At 33.6% G+C, this 19,030-nt stretch overlaps 3 protein-coding genes across 4 annotated transcripts; 2 read left to right on the top strand and 1 right to left on the bottom strand.

Moving 5' to 3' along the window:
• The first annotated feature begins 142 nt into the window (after positions 1-142).
• Positions 143-5,346, top strand: LOC125856854 (heavy metal-associated isoprenylated plant protein 7-like). 2 transcript variants are annotated; one of them, XM_049536501.1, is made up of 5 exons: positions 143-166; positions 1,106-1,274; positions 2,355-2,563; positions 4,333-4,423; positions 4,853-5,346. In XM_049536501.1, the coding sequence occupies exons 1-5, from the start codon at positions 158-160 to the stop codon at positions 5,194-5,196; spliced, it is 822 nt and encodes a 273-aa protein (XP_049392458.1). In that variant the 5' UTR covers positions 143-157; the 3' UTR covers positions 5,197-5,346. The 2 variants fall into 2 exon arrangements, with proteins under 2 accessions (XP_049392458.1, XP_049392459.1); XM_049536502.1 differs by lacking the exon at positions 143-166 and adding an exon at positions 421-515.
• Positions 5,347-6,216: 870 nt separating this feature from the next.
• LOC125856665 (peptidyl-prolyl cis-trans isomerase FKBP16-3, chloroplastic) lies at positions 6,217-11,643 on the bottom strand. The gene is made up of 7 exons (XM_049536253.1): positions 11,530-11,643; positions 11,129-11,427; positions 8,572-8,655; positions 8,130-8,179; positions 7,496-7,544; positions 7,346-7,420; positions 6,217-6,569 (listed from the first exon to the last, which is right to left on the bottom strand). The coding sequence occupies exons 1-7, from the start codon at positions 11,558-11,560 to the stop codon at positions 6,450-6,452; spliced, it is 708 nt and encodes a 235-aa protein (XP_049392210.1). The 5' UTR covers positions 11,561-11,643; the 3' UTR covers positions 6,217-6,449.
• Positions 11,644-12,670: 1,027 nt separating this feature from the next.
• On the top strand, positions 12,671-18,633 carry LOC125856783 (uncharacterized). Its single transcript, XM_049536405.1, has 8 exons — positions 12,671-12,841; positions 13,838-13,926; positions 15,028-15,091; positions 15,686-15,763; positions 17,029-17,105; positions 17,203-17,269; positions 17,344-17,451; positions 18,325-18,633. The coding sequence occupies exons 1-8, from the start codon at positions 12,770-12,772 to the stop codon at positions 18,352-18,354; spliced, it is 585 nt and encodes a 194-aa protein (XP_049392362.1). The 5' UTR covers positions 12,671-12,769; the 3' UTR covers positions 18,355-18,633.
• The last annotated feature ends 397 nt before the right edge of the window (positions 18,634-19,030 follow it).

The raw sequence follows: 19,030 nt of genomic DNA, 5'->3' as shown, positions 1-19,030 counted from the left end.
AACTTAAATAAATGTACCCCTCTCTCTCTCTCTCTATATATATATATATCTATCTATTTAGAGAGTGTACTTTTAAAGAAGGAAAAAAGAAGAGGAACTTTTCATTTACTTTATTTTTACATTAAAAATCATCAGTTTGTTGGAGCTTTTTAACTACATGGGTGAGGTATGTTCAAACACATTAATTCTACAATCTATTTTTTCGCCTTAGTTTCATAGTTTTTACGTAAACTATTCAAGATTTAAATTTCGTGAATTTTAGTGCACGATACGTACAAAATTCATTATTTGTATTCCTTTAGTAAATTTTGTAACGTATACAAAAGTTGAGTCAAAATTACTGAGTTCAGATAAATTTCATAATAGATACACTAAATCTATCCTTGACTATTTCTCTATATATATATATAGAGAGAGAGAGTGTTTTTAAAGTACGAAAAACTTTTCATTTACTTTATAAGTTTTTCATTGAAAATCAAGAGTTTGTTGGAGCATTTTTTTACTACATGGCTGAGGTATGTTCAAACACTCAAAAAAATCAACAATCCATAAATTAATCTAATTTTGTTTTGTTGTAGTTTCATATATATACAGTTTGTCAATGGATAATATTGATAGTGTATAATAATCTTGTCTATACTGAAAGCAAGGGTGATATATTCGAGATTTGAATTTTATGAGTTCGAGTTCCAAATCTATCATTCTTGTAGTTGTTTAAGTGGATTTTTTGTAACAAAAAGTACAAAATTTGAACTTTTATGATTTTGAGTTTGAAATCTTTTATTTTTTCTACATTAATAGCAAAGACATTCAAAATTTGAACATTTCTAGTTTCAAGTTTGAAATTTACTATTTATACATGTTTAGTTGAGTTATGTAACAAGAATTAATGTTGTATGATGATAACAAAGACGTATTCAAGATTCAAACTTTATGAGATTTATTTAAGATATGTATATATCATAAAATTGAACCAAAATTACTGAACAGATGAACCCTATAACATTAAACTCTCTACATTGTCCTTTTGATGAAGAATTTATATATGTATACTTTTAATTAATTCTCATTTTAATTTTATTTATTTTTTGTGTGATTTTGATAGGAAAAAGAGAACAAAGGGGAGGAGGTAAAAAAGGAGGAAGAAAAGAAAGAAGAAGAGAAGAAAGTAGAGGAAAAAAAAGAAGATGAAATTCAAGAAATTGTGCTTAAAGTTGATATGCATTGTGAAGCTTGTGCAAGAAAAGTTGCAAGATCCCTCAAAGGTTTTCAAGGTATTTAATTTATTCCTTAATTAATAATTCCTTCTTTTAATTAAATAAATTAATTACCTATGATAAGTGAATTAGTTAAATGACATTAATAGTAAGAAAAATGTTCAAATGTATCCCTAGTATTATTCAAAATTGCTCAAGATGTTATATGTTATGATTTTGTTCTATTTATATTCTTGTCGTTAGCAAATTGTAACGGAGATAACCATGCTATTAACATACCTCTATTGTGAAATGATTGAACTTCATGTATCTTCGGAAAAGAGGTTTAAATTAATCTTTCAACTTTTAATCATGATTTAAAATTTATCTTTAAATCGAAATAACAACGAAAGAGTAAGCTGCTCAATTTCGAATAGCATAATGTCAAATTTGACCTTTTTTGTGATAATATAAAATTTAACAACATTATTAATGAATATAAGTTAATTTTTTTTTAAAATAATTTAAATTATTCTTTCCGATTAAAGAATACACTATATATTGAGACTTCATTAATTTATTCTATGGTTTCCTATCTCATTATCACGTTTTTCAATTCAACTATTCATTAGTAAATTCTTGAACAATGCACCCAATAAACAAAGCTTAACATATAAAACAAAACACAAAAAAAGGCTGGGACGATACTCCCTCCATCCCATATTAGTTGATCATTTTACTAAAAATAGTTATCATATATTAGTTGTCTATCTTATTAAATCAAGAAAGTATTGATAATTTTTTTCTATATTACCTCTTACAATTTTATTTTATTTTAAATGTTTATATTTGTTCATGAAATTTTTTAAAGGGTGAATTAGTAAAGTTATCTTCTTATTTATATATAACTCCTTGTGGAACAGAAGGAGTACACAAAATATTTTGCATTAATAAAAATATATGATTCATACCATCTATTCTATTATAATCATTAGTGATTGCTTCCGCAAGTTCGTATTGAACGAGACAGATTCAACTTTAATTTATTATAATATACTTAATATCTATTCTTTTTGTATCATATGGTAAAAAAAAAAAAAAAAAGACTTTTGAGTATAATTTTTTTTATTTTTTTTTTCGTTTGTGGTAAATGAATAGGAGTGGAGGAAGTAAAGGCAGATTCTAAGGCTAGCAAAGTGGTGATAAAAGGGAAAAATGCAGATCCTCTCAAAGTGTGTGAAAGAATTAAAAAAAAAAGTGGTAGAAAAGTGGAATTGATTTCACCTTTGCCAAAACCACCAGAAGAACATAAAAAAGAAGAAGAAAAGAAAGAGGAGTTGCCAAAAGTAGAAGAGAAGAAAGATGAGGTAAATATTATTATTGTTTAATTAATCAGTAAAGTTATTTTCATGTGATGTGATCTAATATATTTTGAGTTCGAGTCATGAAATTTGCTATTGATAGATGCTTGCGTCAGGATAAACTGACTACATTATATTCGTTTGAGGTATGGTTTTTCTCTGAATTTTGTGTGCATGTACTTCATGCATCAAACTACCCTAATTAATCACTAGTCATTGCATACTTAAACAATGTCGATAAGTGTGAGTCGAGTCCTCCACAAATACTATTTTTTTTAATATGACAACATTAAATATATTTATTTTATTTTCAATCTTACTACTTCGAATCAATCCTACTATTTCTGATTCTAGGGTTTCCACACTTTGGAAAAAAAACTTGAGGCATGTTGTCTAAATTATCGGTCCGGTACTAGATGAACCCTTCCTAAGGTAAGATCCTAAATAATTAATATTTGATTATATTTTTGAAAAATTCGATACAAATATTATACATTTTTTTAATAATTCAAACAAAGTATGTGGTGTATTATTTTTTCCTTTTAGTGTTAAGGGAATTAATAGAGCAACCACAGCCTATGGCTGTTGTATCCTTGCTGACAATGAAAGCAACATAACATATAGTTTTTACAGTAAAAAGTTTAGCAAAAAAGACAACTCTCTGAGCAATCCACTTGGTGGGTAAAGTTTGGGGGGGGGGGGGGGGGGGGGNGGGGGGGGGTGTTGAAGGGCACACTAAACAATGTGTGGTGTAGATAGAGTGACAGACTCAAAAAAATTTATCATCTATTATATATACGTAAAATAGAAAAAAGTTTAAATTTATTTACATTGTGTTTTTTCTATAAGGAGGTTTGGATAAACATTCTTACCCCCTTCTAATTCTCGATCCGTCTATATCTTTAACATATCATACTTTGAAGACGTATGTAATGAACTTAAAGTATACGTAATATTTGTGTGCCTATAAAAACTTATTATTACAAATAAAATAAAAAAATTGTAAAATCTAAATTATTTTTTGTAAATTCAAAAATTGTTTGAATGAAGTGTAGGTGGGCTACTCTGCCATACTGCAGTATAGTAAAATCTTGAAATGGGGCCTATAAGGGATTCTCGAGACTGACATTTCAATATTTTGTAGTATTCTGAATATAACAATAGTTATGTACAATATTATAAAATAACAATCCCAATACAACAACTTACATCTTGGTTGGATGGTTGTTACGTCTCGTTTCACAAATTTATCGTGTTATCATATTTTTGTTGTGCTAATGTAATATATCATATCGTATCGGCTTGAGATGAGGTTAAATGAAGTAAACATGCTTAGAAAATGGATATATTATATGATCAACTTTTAAGTTATAACTAACAAAAAATCTTGACCTTAGTGGCTTTAAGGGGGGAAGAGTTGGCGTAACGCTAATAAATTTAAAATTTTAAATTCGTTAGTGGGACGACAATGTTGTTCTAAGGGGATTGGGGGTCGAATTTTTCAACATAGTCAGTCAAGATTCATATAGTAGACCCCTAACAGGATTCATTTCAACAGAGACGCGATGTAATGGCTCCACCTTTGAGCCAACCCTTACCTTATTTGGGATTGAGACGTAATATTTTTTGTTGAGACATTGATTTGCATTTTACTTTAGAATAGCAAATTATAGTTGTTCTGTCTTTGTCAATTTGTCTATATTTCATAATATAACTAGTCACTGAGTACGTGCATTAACGCGAAAAATGTCATATGTTTTTCACATAATGGACAGCCTCCTCCGGTCATAACAGTGAAGATGACAGTTCAGATGCATTGTGAAGCTTGTGCACAAGTAATGCAGAAACGAATCCGAAAAATTCAAGGTACATATATCATATGATTTCCATATTTTACAATTTCAAATGTATTATCATGCGTTATTGTAACGAACTTGTTGGTTGACAGCTAACGTAAAACTAGTCAATTCATGTTGAATCCTTACTTGCAAATGCACATATCAAATATATTATTATGCATTATGGTAACGAACCTGTATGCTAACAGTCAACATAAAACTAGTCAATTCATGACAAACATCAAACATGTTATTATGCATTAGTATAACAAACTTGTATGTTGACAATTAGCGTAAAACTAGTCAATTCATGTTTAGTCCTTACATTTGTAATGAACTTGCAAATGCATACATTATCAAATATATTATTGTGCATTATTATAACCAACTTCTATACTGACAGTCAACGTAAAACTAGTCAATTCTTATTGAATCCTCACATATGTATATATTGTAGGTGTTGAATCTGTAACGACGGACCTAGGAAACAATCAAGTAGTAGTAAAAGGTGTCGTTGATCCAGAGAAGTTAGCGAATGATGTGTACAAGAGGACAGGGAAGCAAGCTATAGTAGTGAAGGAAGAAGAAGTAAAAAAGGAAGAAGAGAAGAAAGAAGAAGAGAAAAAAGAAGAAAAGAAAGAAAGTGAAGAAGAAAAAGGCAAAGAGGAAGATGATAAGACAACAATAGATATCAAGAAAAATGAATATATGCATCAAAGGGACTACATTTTCATGGAGTATGCTAATTACCCCCCTCAGATTTTCAGTGATGAGAATCCTAATGCTTGCTCTATCATGTAACCTTTTTGGTTACTCAGTGGCGGAACCAGGAATTCTGACAAGGAAATTTCATTGCATGTAGTGTTGTTATTGTTCGATTTTCGATATGTTCTAGTCTAGTATATGCTAATAAAGATTTATTAAATTGTCTATTTGAGAGATTTTTCTCAACATCTAATAATTTTGGTGCTATAAGTTGCTGAACAAGATGTACATACTTTGAAAGTTTTAAACTTTTGTGCTTATGATATTTAATGTTTATCCCTCCCTATTGAAAATTTATAATTTATGAGTTTTGAATTTGCCATCAATTCCATAAATATTCCTAATGTAAATACAAAGTCAAACATAAGCTATTTGGTTGTTCGAACCATACCTAATACAACCTCTTTGAGTGAATCGAGAAATAGTTTTGATTATCTACTTTATATATATATATATCAGGCATTGCATTCTCCGGATAATTCAAATCATTGTAGATCTCCCAGTGTCAGTTGGTACAGAGTACTAGTTTGTTATACAGAGCAGTAAATACTTATTCAGGACCACTATTCCATCACATTTGCAAATTGTAACCATAAAAAGATTGAAAGGTTGTAAAGTCACTTCCAAGAAAATTATGTTTGTATATATTTGTCCTCTCCTCTAGGATGGTAATCTTTGGATTCGACCCGAATCGCACCTTGAGAAGTGTGATGTAACTAATACAAGTATAAGTGACTTTCCACAACTCGAATAGTAACCTATAGGTCACAAAGAGATAATTACGAAGTACGAAGTTTGCCTTTGAACTTTGCAGAAATAAAAAGTTTAGCTCATCCATATTCTCGTCTCGTCGTATTTTAGCTCGAAATTCTTAACCAATTAGGTAGCCAGATGTTGTACTAAGCTTCCGCTATGTGCGGAGTCTGGAAAAGAGCACGACCACAAGGGTCTATCATACACAACTTTACCCTGCATTTCTGCAAGAGACTATTTTCACAGTTCGAACCTAGTGACCTCCTGATCACATGACAACAACTTTACTAATTACGTCAAGGCTCCCCTTCAAGATCTTCTTTAACATTTCTTTGTCATGTCTATATTCATGTACATATATGCACTTACAAGAACTAAAATACAATAGCAAAACTGGACTGTATAAAACAAAGAAAATGAGCATATAATAAAGAAATGCAGTAGGAATAATGATAGTATAATTACATGAGCCTTTCCTTAGCTTTATAGATACATGCCAAGGGGAAAACAATACAAAAAAAAATAATGTAAAATGATCACTCGTCGTCGGATTCAAGGCCTGGTATGAACTCCAAACTCACGTCGAATACCACTGGGCTGTTAGGAGCCACTCTTGGCCTTCCAGGAGCCGATGTCAAGCCTTTTGGAAATGCCAACTATTCAACAGAAATATGTGTAAGAGACTTGGTCTGATAAAAGATCTGCATTTATCTTGGATGATTTCAAGTCAATTGCCAAGAATGCAGTAAAGCATGCACGTTAAACAGATTGACCGTAAGCTATTGCTTATATGAAAAGGTTCAAGTTCACGAAACCCCCGCCCAAAGTATTAGGCCATCCTCGGGACATTATTTTGAATAACTTCTCATCAAGCAGAACAAATTATTAGGAGGATAAAGTATGAGAAACCTCAAGGCTTTGAAATATTGCAGCCTTGCAGGTAGCTTCTTATTTGTGTAAGCAACTAGAGATATTGTTTTTCTTTCTTTTCCCAAATAAGAAACTAAGGCGTCGTTAGGTAGAGTGTATAAGAGTAGTATTGAATAGGGTGTATTAGTAATGTGGGGATTAATAATGTTGTAATTATTTCATATCCAGTGTTTGGTTTGATGTATTAAGGGAAATTCTATCTTTAACATTGTTTATCCATGTATTAGTAACTCTTGTCTTCTTAATACCATGATTTGCTATGTATTAGTTATACACCCTATAAATAGGGTGAACATCCTACTGAATAAAGAATTAAATCACACACAACTAATATATGTATTATTTTTTTTAATACATTCTACCAAACGTCCTCAAAGGGGCTATATCTAAACCTGTCAATCCCACAGAGAAGCATTTACCCCTGCTTAATGGTTTGATTATTATCTTTTTCTCATTTGCCTTGCATCTGTAGAATGAGAAATTCAGAAGGCAGAGAACTTACAGATCCAGGTACATAGAGTCGACGTAGTCCTCCAACTTTCATGCTCAAGATCCCTTCATCAAGTCCTTTGACTACCTACTCTAGCCGTTGAAATTAGTTAGTCATGTATGAACTAACTTCAAATTTTCATGAACATGTACTAAAGTTTACCTGGTCAGCGCCTACACGGAAAATGTAAGGTCGACCTTTCTCCAGGGAGCTGTTAATTCAGAAATCAAGAAATCTTGCGAGAGTTAAGACTTTGAAGAAACAATGAATTGTAAACCTCATTTATCCTAAATGCAGAATTAGGAATGCATGCGCTTTTTGAAGGAAAGGAGAATCAGACTTCTTAAACGAGAAATGCCATGTTATTTTTATAAGGTTACATGTATGAGCATTGTGAGAAAACGAAAAGAATAACTTCTGCAACTTTTCCTTCATGTCCAAAACAAGCACCAAATCTAAAGAAGAAACTGTAACAAAAATATTTACAAGGAGAACCTTCCTCCTTATCTCTTTTCTTCTGGAGGCTATATATACATTTAATTTAAAATTTGAGTCTTTTTGTTTTTCTTCTGAGTATCATTATGCTATTTAGTTGTGGATCAGTACATTACATGCCTCCTTATAAATATGCCATGCTGCACGAGCACATACAAACATCATCGCCTTACTGTATTAAGGCATATTACATTCATATGCTTCAGCGAATGCAATTTCCAAATGACCAAAAAAGCCAAAGCTTGTATACAATTTTGTAAAATATTCAACAAACCAATCAGAGTGCAATTAGTGTAATGACCTGTCAAAAATTTGTCCCGAGGGAACCATGGCAACATAATTTGCAGCGACCTGTCATCATGAAACAAAATTTGACTGATCAAAATAAAGAATAGAAATAGAATTTACACGGATGAAGGAGCCAGACATCTTTTCTTCCACATGATAATTCAAAATATGTTGAAGGAGCCAGATATTTCTTCTTACACCTTAAATAATGATGCATTACTTTGACTAGACTACTCTTTTCTCAATTTTTTGCATGTCCTTTTCTCCTCAATACCCTTCAAGTTATTCACGATAAAAGACAACTTTGTGATTTGAGAAGATAAAGCAGCATAATATTTTACCATTAATTACCAAATGGGTAAGGTAACAAGCTAGTTTGGTGAAGAAGAAAGTTCATTGCACCGTAATTTGTCCTTCACTTTTACATAAGAAGTATCAGAAATCAGGATACATACCTGGAAACCAACAGGGGGACTAGGGCCTCGACCAACTTTGATGTCCTTATACTGCAAGCCTGACTCAGTTGTTACCATAGGAACCTTCATTTATGAAAAAGTTCTACTATTAGCGGGGTTCTCAGGTTTCTATGATAAAGGATATGTTTGTGAATCTTTTGCATCACATAACCTTTGATTATATGTATCCTTCAGCAATCAGCCACAACATCCTAATTCCTAAGTTGATGGATATTCTATTAAACTTCATATGTAAACCATGATTGTATTCGAACTCGAAATATCTCCGAGAAAGATGATAGTAATGAAGCTATTTCAGTTCAATTCTTAGACCAATTTGGGTCTTGTTATCATTTGTCAGCTAAGTATCTGAAAAAGACTACCTAAATAAAATGGCACTCCTAATTCATGCTAAATCGCAACTTCATTGTTGCAAGAAGCTTCGGACCATAGCAGTCAGAATATCAACTTTTGCAAATCTGTGCATGCATATAGCCATTGTATGTCCAACTATATGGATTTCAAATCACTAAATCTAAACAGTGTTAAGAATTCAGTATTCACCATATACTATTAAAAGAAATTGGGAAACACAGAAAAACGTTCAATAGGGACAAGTGAGGCTTGCTCAAGTGATTGAGCACCTCCACCATCAACCGGTAGGTTGAGGTTTCGAGTCACACCGGAGGGCAAGTAGGAACACTATTGATTCTCTTTTAGAAAAGGTTGAAATGAAAACATTCAATAGGAACATATACTTGATTTGGAAGTGTGGACTTACACTTGCCATGTGCAAGTAAAAAAAAAAGGGGTGTATCTGTGACCTAAGACAGAATGGGATAATATGTTACCTAAATGTGTGTGATTATATTTAGATGTCTTTGCAAAAGGCACATAATATCCTACCATTCTAGAATAGGGATTAATTCTTGCAGGATCTTAACAAGGATACTCAAAAAGTAAGGACCAGCTCAATAAGTGCAGTAATAAACTCGACACAAGAAAGCTGAAAATTATTCATAGTGGTTATAGTTTGTCAACAATCTCCGTGAATGTGAAAGTGCAATAACTTTTTTTTAGACTAGATACCAAATGCAAGCGAAGAACTTCTCTTGAAATTTGCATTAGCCTGGCAAATGAATATCACTAAGGGGTCGTTTGGTAGAGTGTATAAAAGTAATGTTGCTAATGCATGTATTAAATCTCTTTGCATTACTAATACCTAGAAATCCATGGTATTAGTAATACACTCCTCAATACACAATAAAGTGAAAAAATGTACCAAACAAGGGACTACTAATACACGGAGTTAATGCATGCATTAGTTTTGCTAATACACTCTACCAAACGACCCCTTATGAGTAAATAAAAACCATGCATCACATCGAATTTTTAAGGCAACAATTAATTTCCTCACAGGATTCTTTATTTAATAGTTCATATCCGTCCCTTATATATCACACAATTTTCATTTTGGGAGATCCCAAAGTACTTAACATCATTCCATTCATAATATTACTTTATAATTTCATAACTTTCAAAAGTTCAAAGTCATTTAACTTTCAAATTTTAAACTTCGATTATGAAGGCTGCTCTATTCAAGTAAGTTTACAGCCACTGCTTTAACTCAAACTTCCTTCCTGCATGTACGCCTCCACAAGGCACAATACAATTAGAGGCAAAATTCGATGGGCAACGTGTTCAACCAAACTGGCAGTTTTCTCCGTGACTATGCATCCCAGACTACCCCATAAACTGAAAATCCATAATCCTAATTGCTCTATCAGGTATTATACAAAAGATTAACATCTAAAATTGCTCATTCACTCAAATGCTGTTATAAAAGTATGATTTATGTTTGCTCAAACCTCCAAAAATACAGCAGCACCCATGTCGGATCCTAAAAATGTATAGCTTTTGGAGAATCCATCACACATCTGGGGGTATGTTTGAAGAATCCAAGCAACATAGGACTTATGATGGAAGGAGTAGAAAATTGACCATGACTACCCCTCCCTCTGCTCCATTTTATATGACACTACTTCTTTATTAGTCCCTTTCACAACGAATGACACCTACCCAAGAGTATGATCTAGTGGTTAATGAAGTGGGTTGGAAACCATCAGATTTAAGGTTCAAATCCCAACAGAGACAAAAAAAGTTATGTGATTTCTTTCCATCTGTCTTGGACTTGGTGGACAGTGTTACTGGTACCGTTTCCGGTGGGAGGTGGCACATATCCCATGAAATTAGTCGAGATACACAAAAGCTGACTCAAATACCATGGTTATCAATATTAAAAAAGAAACAACAACACCTATCTTAATTTAACTTTAAACATCTCATTTTCACCTAAAATGCTTAGTAACTACTTTTATAGACACATAAATCTCATGGCATATTTAAGATCACACATTTCAAAAGTCGAACTTTCTTAAACTACTTGTCCAATCAAACTACACCACATAAATTGAAACGGAGGAAGTAACAAAATGAGAACAAGTATTAGTAAGAGTTCAAAAACAAAATGAGAGGGAGCTAAATAACCTCACCATACATTTTCAAGCTCTTTCTCACATGTAGCATCACAAAGCTTTGGTTTTTCCTCTGGTGGCAATCCAGCTGCTTCAGCATAACAAGAACCCACCAAAAAACTTGTAACCCCACAAAACCCCAACCCCATTAACAAATCTCTGCGCTTAGTTGTATTGTACCTTTCAGCTTCTTCAACAGTACCCATCAAATTCTCTTGTGCCCACAATCTTAAACCCCATTTCCTAGTAACCCCATTTCCAATTTGAGGTTTTCTGATTGTTTGATGATGATTCTTGAACAAATTTATAGAAAAGGCTGAACCTTTACATTCAAGAACACAATATGTAAACCAAATGAGTACAAAATTGAATATGAAAAAAAAGTAAAAAAATAATATTTTTTTCAAGATTTAATTGAGCTTACTGAGTGGATGTACAAGAGATGTTGATGCCATTGTTGTGATAATCCTAACTTTGGATTTTTCAGCAATGTGTTATCATAAAATTTTTTGTTGCTAGTAAAAGAATGAGTGAGTGGATAATGAAATAAAATATGTGGCTTTTTATATGGGCTGTTTTTGAAGAGGCAAATTGATGTTATGTTAAATACAGTTTGGTCCATAAAGTTTGGCCTCAATGGTGGTTAGCCCCACGTTATCGAGGATCGTTCAGAAACAAGCTTTCACTATCTCTATGATATATTCCTACACTCAATCTTTTCCAGACCTCCAACTGTGAGACTTGATTGGGTATGTTATCATTATTGTTAGCAATTACTCTCGTTTTGGAGTTTACCAATAATATAAACTAATGTATCATACAAACTCTTTTTTTTTAATAACCTATGTATCATACAAACTCTAGAGAACTAAATAATATGATTAATAAGTCATAATGAAAATGATCATAATTTAAAAGTACTAAATCATGTTGAAATGAGTCTAATAAGTATTAATCACATGATTAAATATTAAACAAAAATTAAAATTAGGTTATGTATTTTAAATTTCTAAACCAATATAAAATTATTCAATTATAACATAATTGCCATTCTTAGTGTTGAATTACTTTTTTATTAGCATTAATATTAATTTAATTTTGATTTGAGCTACTAATATCTATATGCTACAACCTTTTATTGAACAATTCAAAATTCTAAGTCTCAAAAACTCGAAATAATATGTTGAAAGAAAAAAATATGAAAAAGTACAAGAAATATTTAGAAATTATATCAAAGAAATTCTTTTATTTATAAAATAAATATTAAAAATTATATTTATAATATCTAATTGGTTTGGTCTTGGATTATTTTTTTTTTAATTAAAACCAGATCAACCCAATTATATTCAGATTTTTTTGTAATTTATTCTAAGATTTACGATACTATCCAAATGTCTCCTATAAATTCTTTTCTTTTTACCATTCTTGTTTGCAAGACTTCAAAAATACTCAATTTTAACAAAATGAAAGGACTAAAAGTGCTCAAAATTATATTTGAAAGGTACTATATTAAACCTCCTCAAACATAAAAGGGTCATTTTGTCATTTTTCTCTTGTATCCTTCATCGCCCTTTTCAATGAAAAACGAAACGAAATCTGAGTAACCAAAACAAGAGTAGACATTACAGTGCTAAGCGATCTAGAGAGAGAGTTGAAGGAAGAAGATGATAAATGTAGGGAAGATCAAACAGTACTCAAATGTTCTTGAGAGACCCCTCAGCAAAGGCAAACAAGAGGTACTTCTTCTTTCTCTTCTTTTTTTTTTCAAGGAAAAAAACTCAAATTTGTGTTCTAAATCATCTTAGTAGTTCAAGAATGAAGAAACAAGGGGTTCTTTTTCACTATAGATCCTAATAATAGTGACCCATGTTACCAATTTTAGATATTTCTAGCTAGAGGGTGTTGGTGGGTTGGGGGATATACTTTGCAGATTAGTGATTGAGGCTAAAGGTTAACTCATTTTTGTGTTCTAAGTTATATTAGTTATTCAAGGGGAAACAGGGCTCTTTTTCACTATTGATCCTAATAACATTGACCCGTATTACCAATTTTATTCTTTTTAGCTAGAGGTTCTTGATGGGGTTCTGGGTTTGGGGTGAATTGGTGGATATACTTTTCAGATTAGTGATTGAAGCCTAAAGCTTAACTCAATTCTGTGTTCTAAATTATCTTAGTTGTTAAAGGGGAAAAGGGGTTCTTTTTCACTATTGATCCTAATAACATTGACCCATGTTATCAATTTTAATCTTTTTAGCTAGAGGGTGTGGGTGGGGTAAGGTGGGGGTTACTTTGCAGATTAGTGATTGAGGTCCTTTGCAGGCCAGTTTGAGTACTTATGCTTAACTCAATTTTGTGTTCTAAATCCTCTTAGTTGTTCAAGAAAAAAAATAGGTGGGGGTGGGGGTTCCTTTTAACTATAGATCTTAATAACATTGACCCATGTTACCAATTTTATATCTTTTTAGCTAGAGGGTGTGGGGGTGGATATACTTTGCAGACTAGTGGCTGAGGCCCTTTGCAGATCAATTTTAGTGCTTTTGGTTAACTCAATTTTGTGTTCTAAATTCTCTTAGCTGTTCAAGAAAAGAAGGGGGTGGGGTTCTTTTTCACTATAGATACTAATAACATCGACCCATGTTACCACTTTTAAATCTTTTTAGCTAGAGGGTATGGGTGGGTTGGGGTGGGTTTGGAGATATACTTTGCTGATTAGTGAATGAGGTCCTTTGCAGGTCAGTTTGAGTGCTTTTGCTTTCTTGTTTTCGGAGCTTGTTCAGTACAATCAGACTCAAGTGGACAACATTACTGAATTAGAGCGAAGGTGATTTTCAAGAACTCTGTTATTTTGTTTATTTGCCCTTGTATTGCTGAATTATAAGGATTTTTTATGAAATGAGCTTAAATGAAAAATTGGGTATTGGTATAGTCGAACCCTGACTTTTTTGACACTGAGTTGTAGTTGTGGTTGTTGTTGCCCTTGTATTGCTGAAATTAGAGGGAAGCGACTTGCATGTTTGTGGAACTGAGAGAATTACTAGTATTGGATTGGACCCGAGTAGGGCGAAATGGTTATGGAAGATTCATACACCAACTATTTTGGAGGGGAGGCTTAGTTGATTGATTGATCATTTTACATTAGCGTTGCTCTAAATATGAAGATGCTCTTTGTTGTTCTCATTCCAGCTATATCTTTTTTGTGCTTAAGAGTCTTTTCCATGGTATCATGTCAATATAGGATGGTGGCCGAGTTGGTTGAGCAAGGGATCTCCCAAATGGAGGTTAGAAACCCTTTGCATGTTTTGTCAGTCGAGCTCATTGCTCAAGGCTTGCCTAGTGCGGTTTACCTCTCCTGAGTGTTTGCTGGCAATTACACTGGAGCGGAGTTTAACCTGTGCGCACCCAAAGGGTAGTGGCTGCGGGTCCCCTTGTCATTAAAAGAAATTAGGAAAACAATTAAGGCATCTCCATTCTCCATATTATTAGTGTCAGATGAAAGGAATGATCACCTTGGGGTAAGGATTAGCTATTTTTAACTGCTTGTATGCAATGATTGATACTTTTACATCCATTTTCTCGGATTCTTCCCTTACCGAAAGGAATGAAATTGCTATTTTTGCTGACACCTATACTTGTGGAAAGAACTGTTTGTCTGAACATTTAATGCTAGTAGAAGGCATTAAGAAAGGGGATTGAATATCAGTCTAACTGAACTACCAAAGGTTAAGCAGTATCTTCTGTGAACTTGAGCTTAGATTTTTATGCCCTTTTAAGTTGGATTTAGCTTCTTTTTTTTTTTTGAGACAAAGGTATCTTAAGTTTGATGTAGTTTTTTGCAGTAAAATTTTGATGTTGCCACAAATTTCAGTGTATTTGTGAACCATGAATGCATTCTTGTAGATGTTAATGATTTTCTGGGAAACAGGTTAGAGGATGCTGGCTATGCGGTTGGAGCCCGAATTTTAGAACTTCTCTGCCATAGGGAAAAGGTATGGAGCTTCAATGCAATTGCCACCGTAATGTTCTTCTTTGAATTTCTTCACTTAGAGCAACTCCATATCTGGATGCTAGGTATCTTTCGTTGTCAAACTAGTAAACCTTGATTACATAATTCTCTGGGCCAGTTCTTTCCATTTAATCTATGTCCATTACATAGAAATCTATACTTCAAGCATGTTCACATACTGTATTTTTAAACATGATCATGTTTGTGTCTTCAAAATGTTCCTGAAGACTGAAATGCGAAATGTTTTTCAACCATGATCGTTTGAATTTGACAATTTAGACTGGGAAACTATGGAGGAGAATATGACGACTACCTCTAAGCTTAGCCACATCCTTGACATCAGTCATTCCCCAATAAAGAGTCCAGAATTTGGGCAAACTCAAGAATAGACTGGGAGAGGAGCTATCTGTACTTAGGCTAATCCTTACTATGTGAAGAATGCAATACTACATAAAATCCTATGAAGTTACTTTCAATAATTTAAGCAAGCAAATTGTGATGGCCATTTGTAGAACTATTTGACAAGCTTTATTTTCAAAGTTGACGTAATTGCTCTAAAATCTTCATAATGCTGCAGGGAAACAGAAGGGAGACGCGACTACTGGGTATATTATCATTTGTGCATAGCACAGTATGGAAGGTTTTGTTTGGGAAGGTCAACTTCTTTTTCTTCTTTCTCTCTAACCCTTTTTTTGTTGAAACACCTTTCCATCTCTTTGAATTATACTAATTTTGTTTCTTGGGGGACTGTGCTACAACTTTCTCTTGTTTATTAGTGGTTGTATTTATTTTGGTTTTATGTCATGGGGGTGGGGATGACTGGAAACCTTTTCAGTGCAAAAGGAGAAAAACTGATCATTTGACAAGATTCAGTTCTTACACTTCTAGGAGCTATATTACCATCTTTTCAAGTAACTCACTTAACTAGTAGCAAGCATGGAAACTTAAGCCTATATTCTATCACTTCCTCGTCTTCTTAGGATGTGCTACACATAGCATGTGAATCTTGCGGTCCATCTTTTCTTCATTATATCAATAAACTCTGCGGGTATAATACTCTGTAGTAATTCAATATGCTGGTGAGCTTTTGTCTAGGGATTCTTCAGTATGCTGTGAGAGAGATTGCACATGAATGAAGTCACAAGAAAGAAAAACATCTTTATAATGAAGCATAATGGAGTTGGTAGTCTGACTAGATTAGTGCCTTTAAATTTCAGTTTTTTTGCTATTTCTATCTTCTTAACTGTTTGTGGTAGTGCTATCTTAGTATACTCTTGTTTATTGTGACATGTGGGCTGGGATTAACAATGGTAGAGTAAGGTCTTGTCCTTGGGTGGAGTGGGGTGCACGGGAACCTCTAGGCTGAGAGTTGGGTCCTGCAATGTAGGGTCTTTGATGGGGAAGTCTATTGAGTTAGTAAAGATTCTCCAAAAGAGGAAGGTCAGCATAGCACTAGGTGGGTGGGTACCAAGGCATGAAATGTAGATGGATTTAAACTGTAGTACTCGGGAGTAGAGAGAGGTAAGAATGGAGTAGGTATATTGGTCAATGGGAAACTCAGGTATCTAGTGGTAGAGGTTAGGAGTGTGAACGATAGGTTGATGGCTATTAAGTTAGTTGTGGGTGGGCTTACTTTTAATGTAGTCAGTGCTTATGCACCTCATGCGGGCTTGGATGAGGAGGTCAAAAGACACTTCTGGGAAGATTTGGATGAGGTTGTTCGTGGTATTCCCCTCACTGAGAAGCTTTTCCTAGGGGGAGATTTCAATGGCCACATTAGGAGGACTTCCAGGGGTTTGGATTGAGTGGCATCAAGCTCATTTAGCCTAATTGGTACCTTAAGTGACTAATCAAGTTATTCTGTGTATGAATTTGTTTGAGGATTGGATTAGGTGAAACATTTTCGCTGTTGTATACCAGGTTGCTGACTCTCTCGAGAAAGGCACTGAACATGAAGATGAATATATGATTAGTGAGAAGGAGCTCCTTGTCAACAGGTGATCTCGACTGAAGCCATTATAATTGCTTCCGATTATCTACTTACTGGACTAACTCTTGTATTCCATTTTGGGATATTTTGCATTTGAATTTTAGATTCATTTCAATTCCAAAAGATATGGGTGCTTTCAACTGCGGAGCTTTTGTTGCGGGTATTGTAAGGGTAAGAACATTATCGGCTTTACTTCGCTTACCATTCCTGAGAGCTATAATTTATTTTCTTTTTTCTTCTCGAAGGGAGTTCTTGAAAATGCAGGTTTCCCAGCAGTAGTGACAGCTCATTTTGTTCCTGTGGAGGGGCAGCACCGACCCCGGACAACAATTTTGATAAAATTTGCTGAAGAGGTAAATCAGTTTTATTTGATCTTTCTGTTTAACTATATACTAGTTGGCTGCTCTACTGAGTTTTTAAGTGCCACAGACTCTATTGGCTACTTCTTCCGGCTCATTTTTGTAAAACCTGTTTGATTGGGCGCCAAGCTTAAGAGAGAAAGAATGCCTTTTAGAACTCATGGCTGTTAAATCATGTCATTAAGGGTAAACTGCAAAGCTTAAAGCTAATTGTTTTCAAAGGAAAATAGTGTCACATCAAATGAGACAAATTGAGTATGTCTTTTACGTGACGATACTATTAGATTGTTAGTCATCTCGGCATTGAAGATGTAGAACTCCTATGTCTTCCTTCACACTACCCCCTCCCCCACCCACCCCAACCCCCCAAAAGAAAATAAAAGAACTTTTGGTCCCTCAATTATTGGTAAATTCTGAATTTGGTCGTCATAATAGGTTGCTTAAGCACACCTAACCTTAAACTAATAAAAATGTCTTTAGTCCCTCTATATTAGAAATATGTTATTTAGATTATCTTAGAATTGCATTATGCTCAAATATGGAGAAAATAATACAAATCTAACATACAACATCGGTGATTAAACGGTTTAGCACTTTATAGCTCGTTAAAATCGTAAAGATTCATAAGTAGAGGATCAAAACTCCCACATATCAATAAACGGAAAGGTAATTAACAAAAAAAGCAAGAATTTATTGATATTTGATGGACTAAAAGCGTAAATCGCCCCACCCCCACTCCCGCACAAAAAGGAAACGAGAAAAATACTAAGACTACCAAAGTGCATAGAGTAAATTTATCTTTGATAATTTCTTTCTTGGAAAAGCTTATGAGTGCTTCAATACTGATGCTACCTACTGTTTGTACAGGTATTAAGAAGGGAAGCCACACTAGGTTGATGTTATTTGTCATTATATTTGGTGCAAAATGCTTGAACAACATTATAATGAGATGACAAATGAAAGATGCTTTGATTGTTCAACACATCTTAGGTTCATGTCAATCCTAAGATCATACAATTGCCAGTTGTGACAATATTTTCTATAGTACTATAGTTGACTTGTTCAATGCATCTTAGGTTTACCGCGATAAATTGTATCAAAACATCAAGCATTTACTTTTTTGCTGTAAAATATTTGCATTTTGGAAGGTGATTTCTGGAAATTTTATGTTGTTGATGAGCTATGAGTAGAAAGTTATTTGAGACGAGTTCTAGTTGGAGAGCTCAGTGTTCTTTTTATGGGGTTTTCTCGACTAATCTGGATTCGCATCATGAGTCCACTTTGGGGACAAATACTTTCTACCAAAGGCAACTCCATTCCGGGCTCAAAATTCAAGAGCTTTTGTTAAGGTTAAAGGAGTATATCCTTTTGCCTCATCCCCTCCCCTCCTATCAGTAATAGTGGTAAGTAACACTTGTTTCTTATTTTTTTTTATGTGATACTATCTGTTGTTTCATTTGATTTATATCTTGAGATTTAACTATCGTATTTTCCTTGCTTCCAAAACTTCTCTTTTGAGCCAAAGGTCTATCGGAAACTACCTCTTTACCCTACAATGGTAGAGTTAAGGTTT

Source organism: Solanum stenotomum, chromosome 2 (genome assembly GCF_019186545.1).
Source record: "Solanum stenotomum isolate F172 chromosome 2, ASM1918654v1, whole genome shotgun sequence".
Classification (NCBI taxonomy): Eukaryota; Viridiplantae; Streptophyta; class Magnoliopsida; order Solanales; family Solanaceae; genus Solanum; species Solanum stenotomum.
The sequence above is the reverse complement of the archived record's forward strand: the minus strand, read 5'-3'. Positions and strand labels throughout refer to the sequence as shown.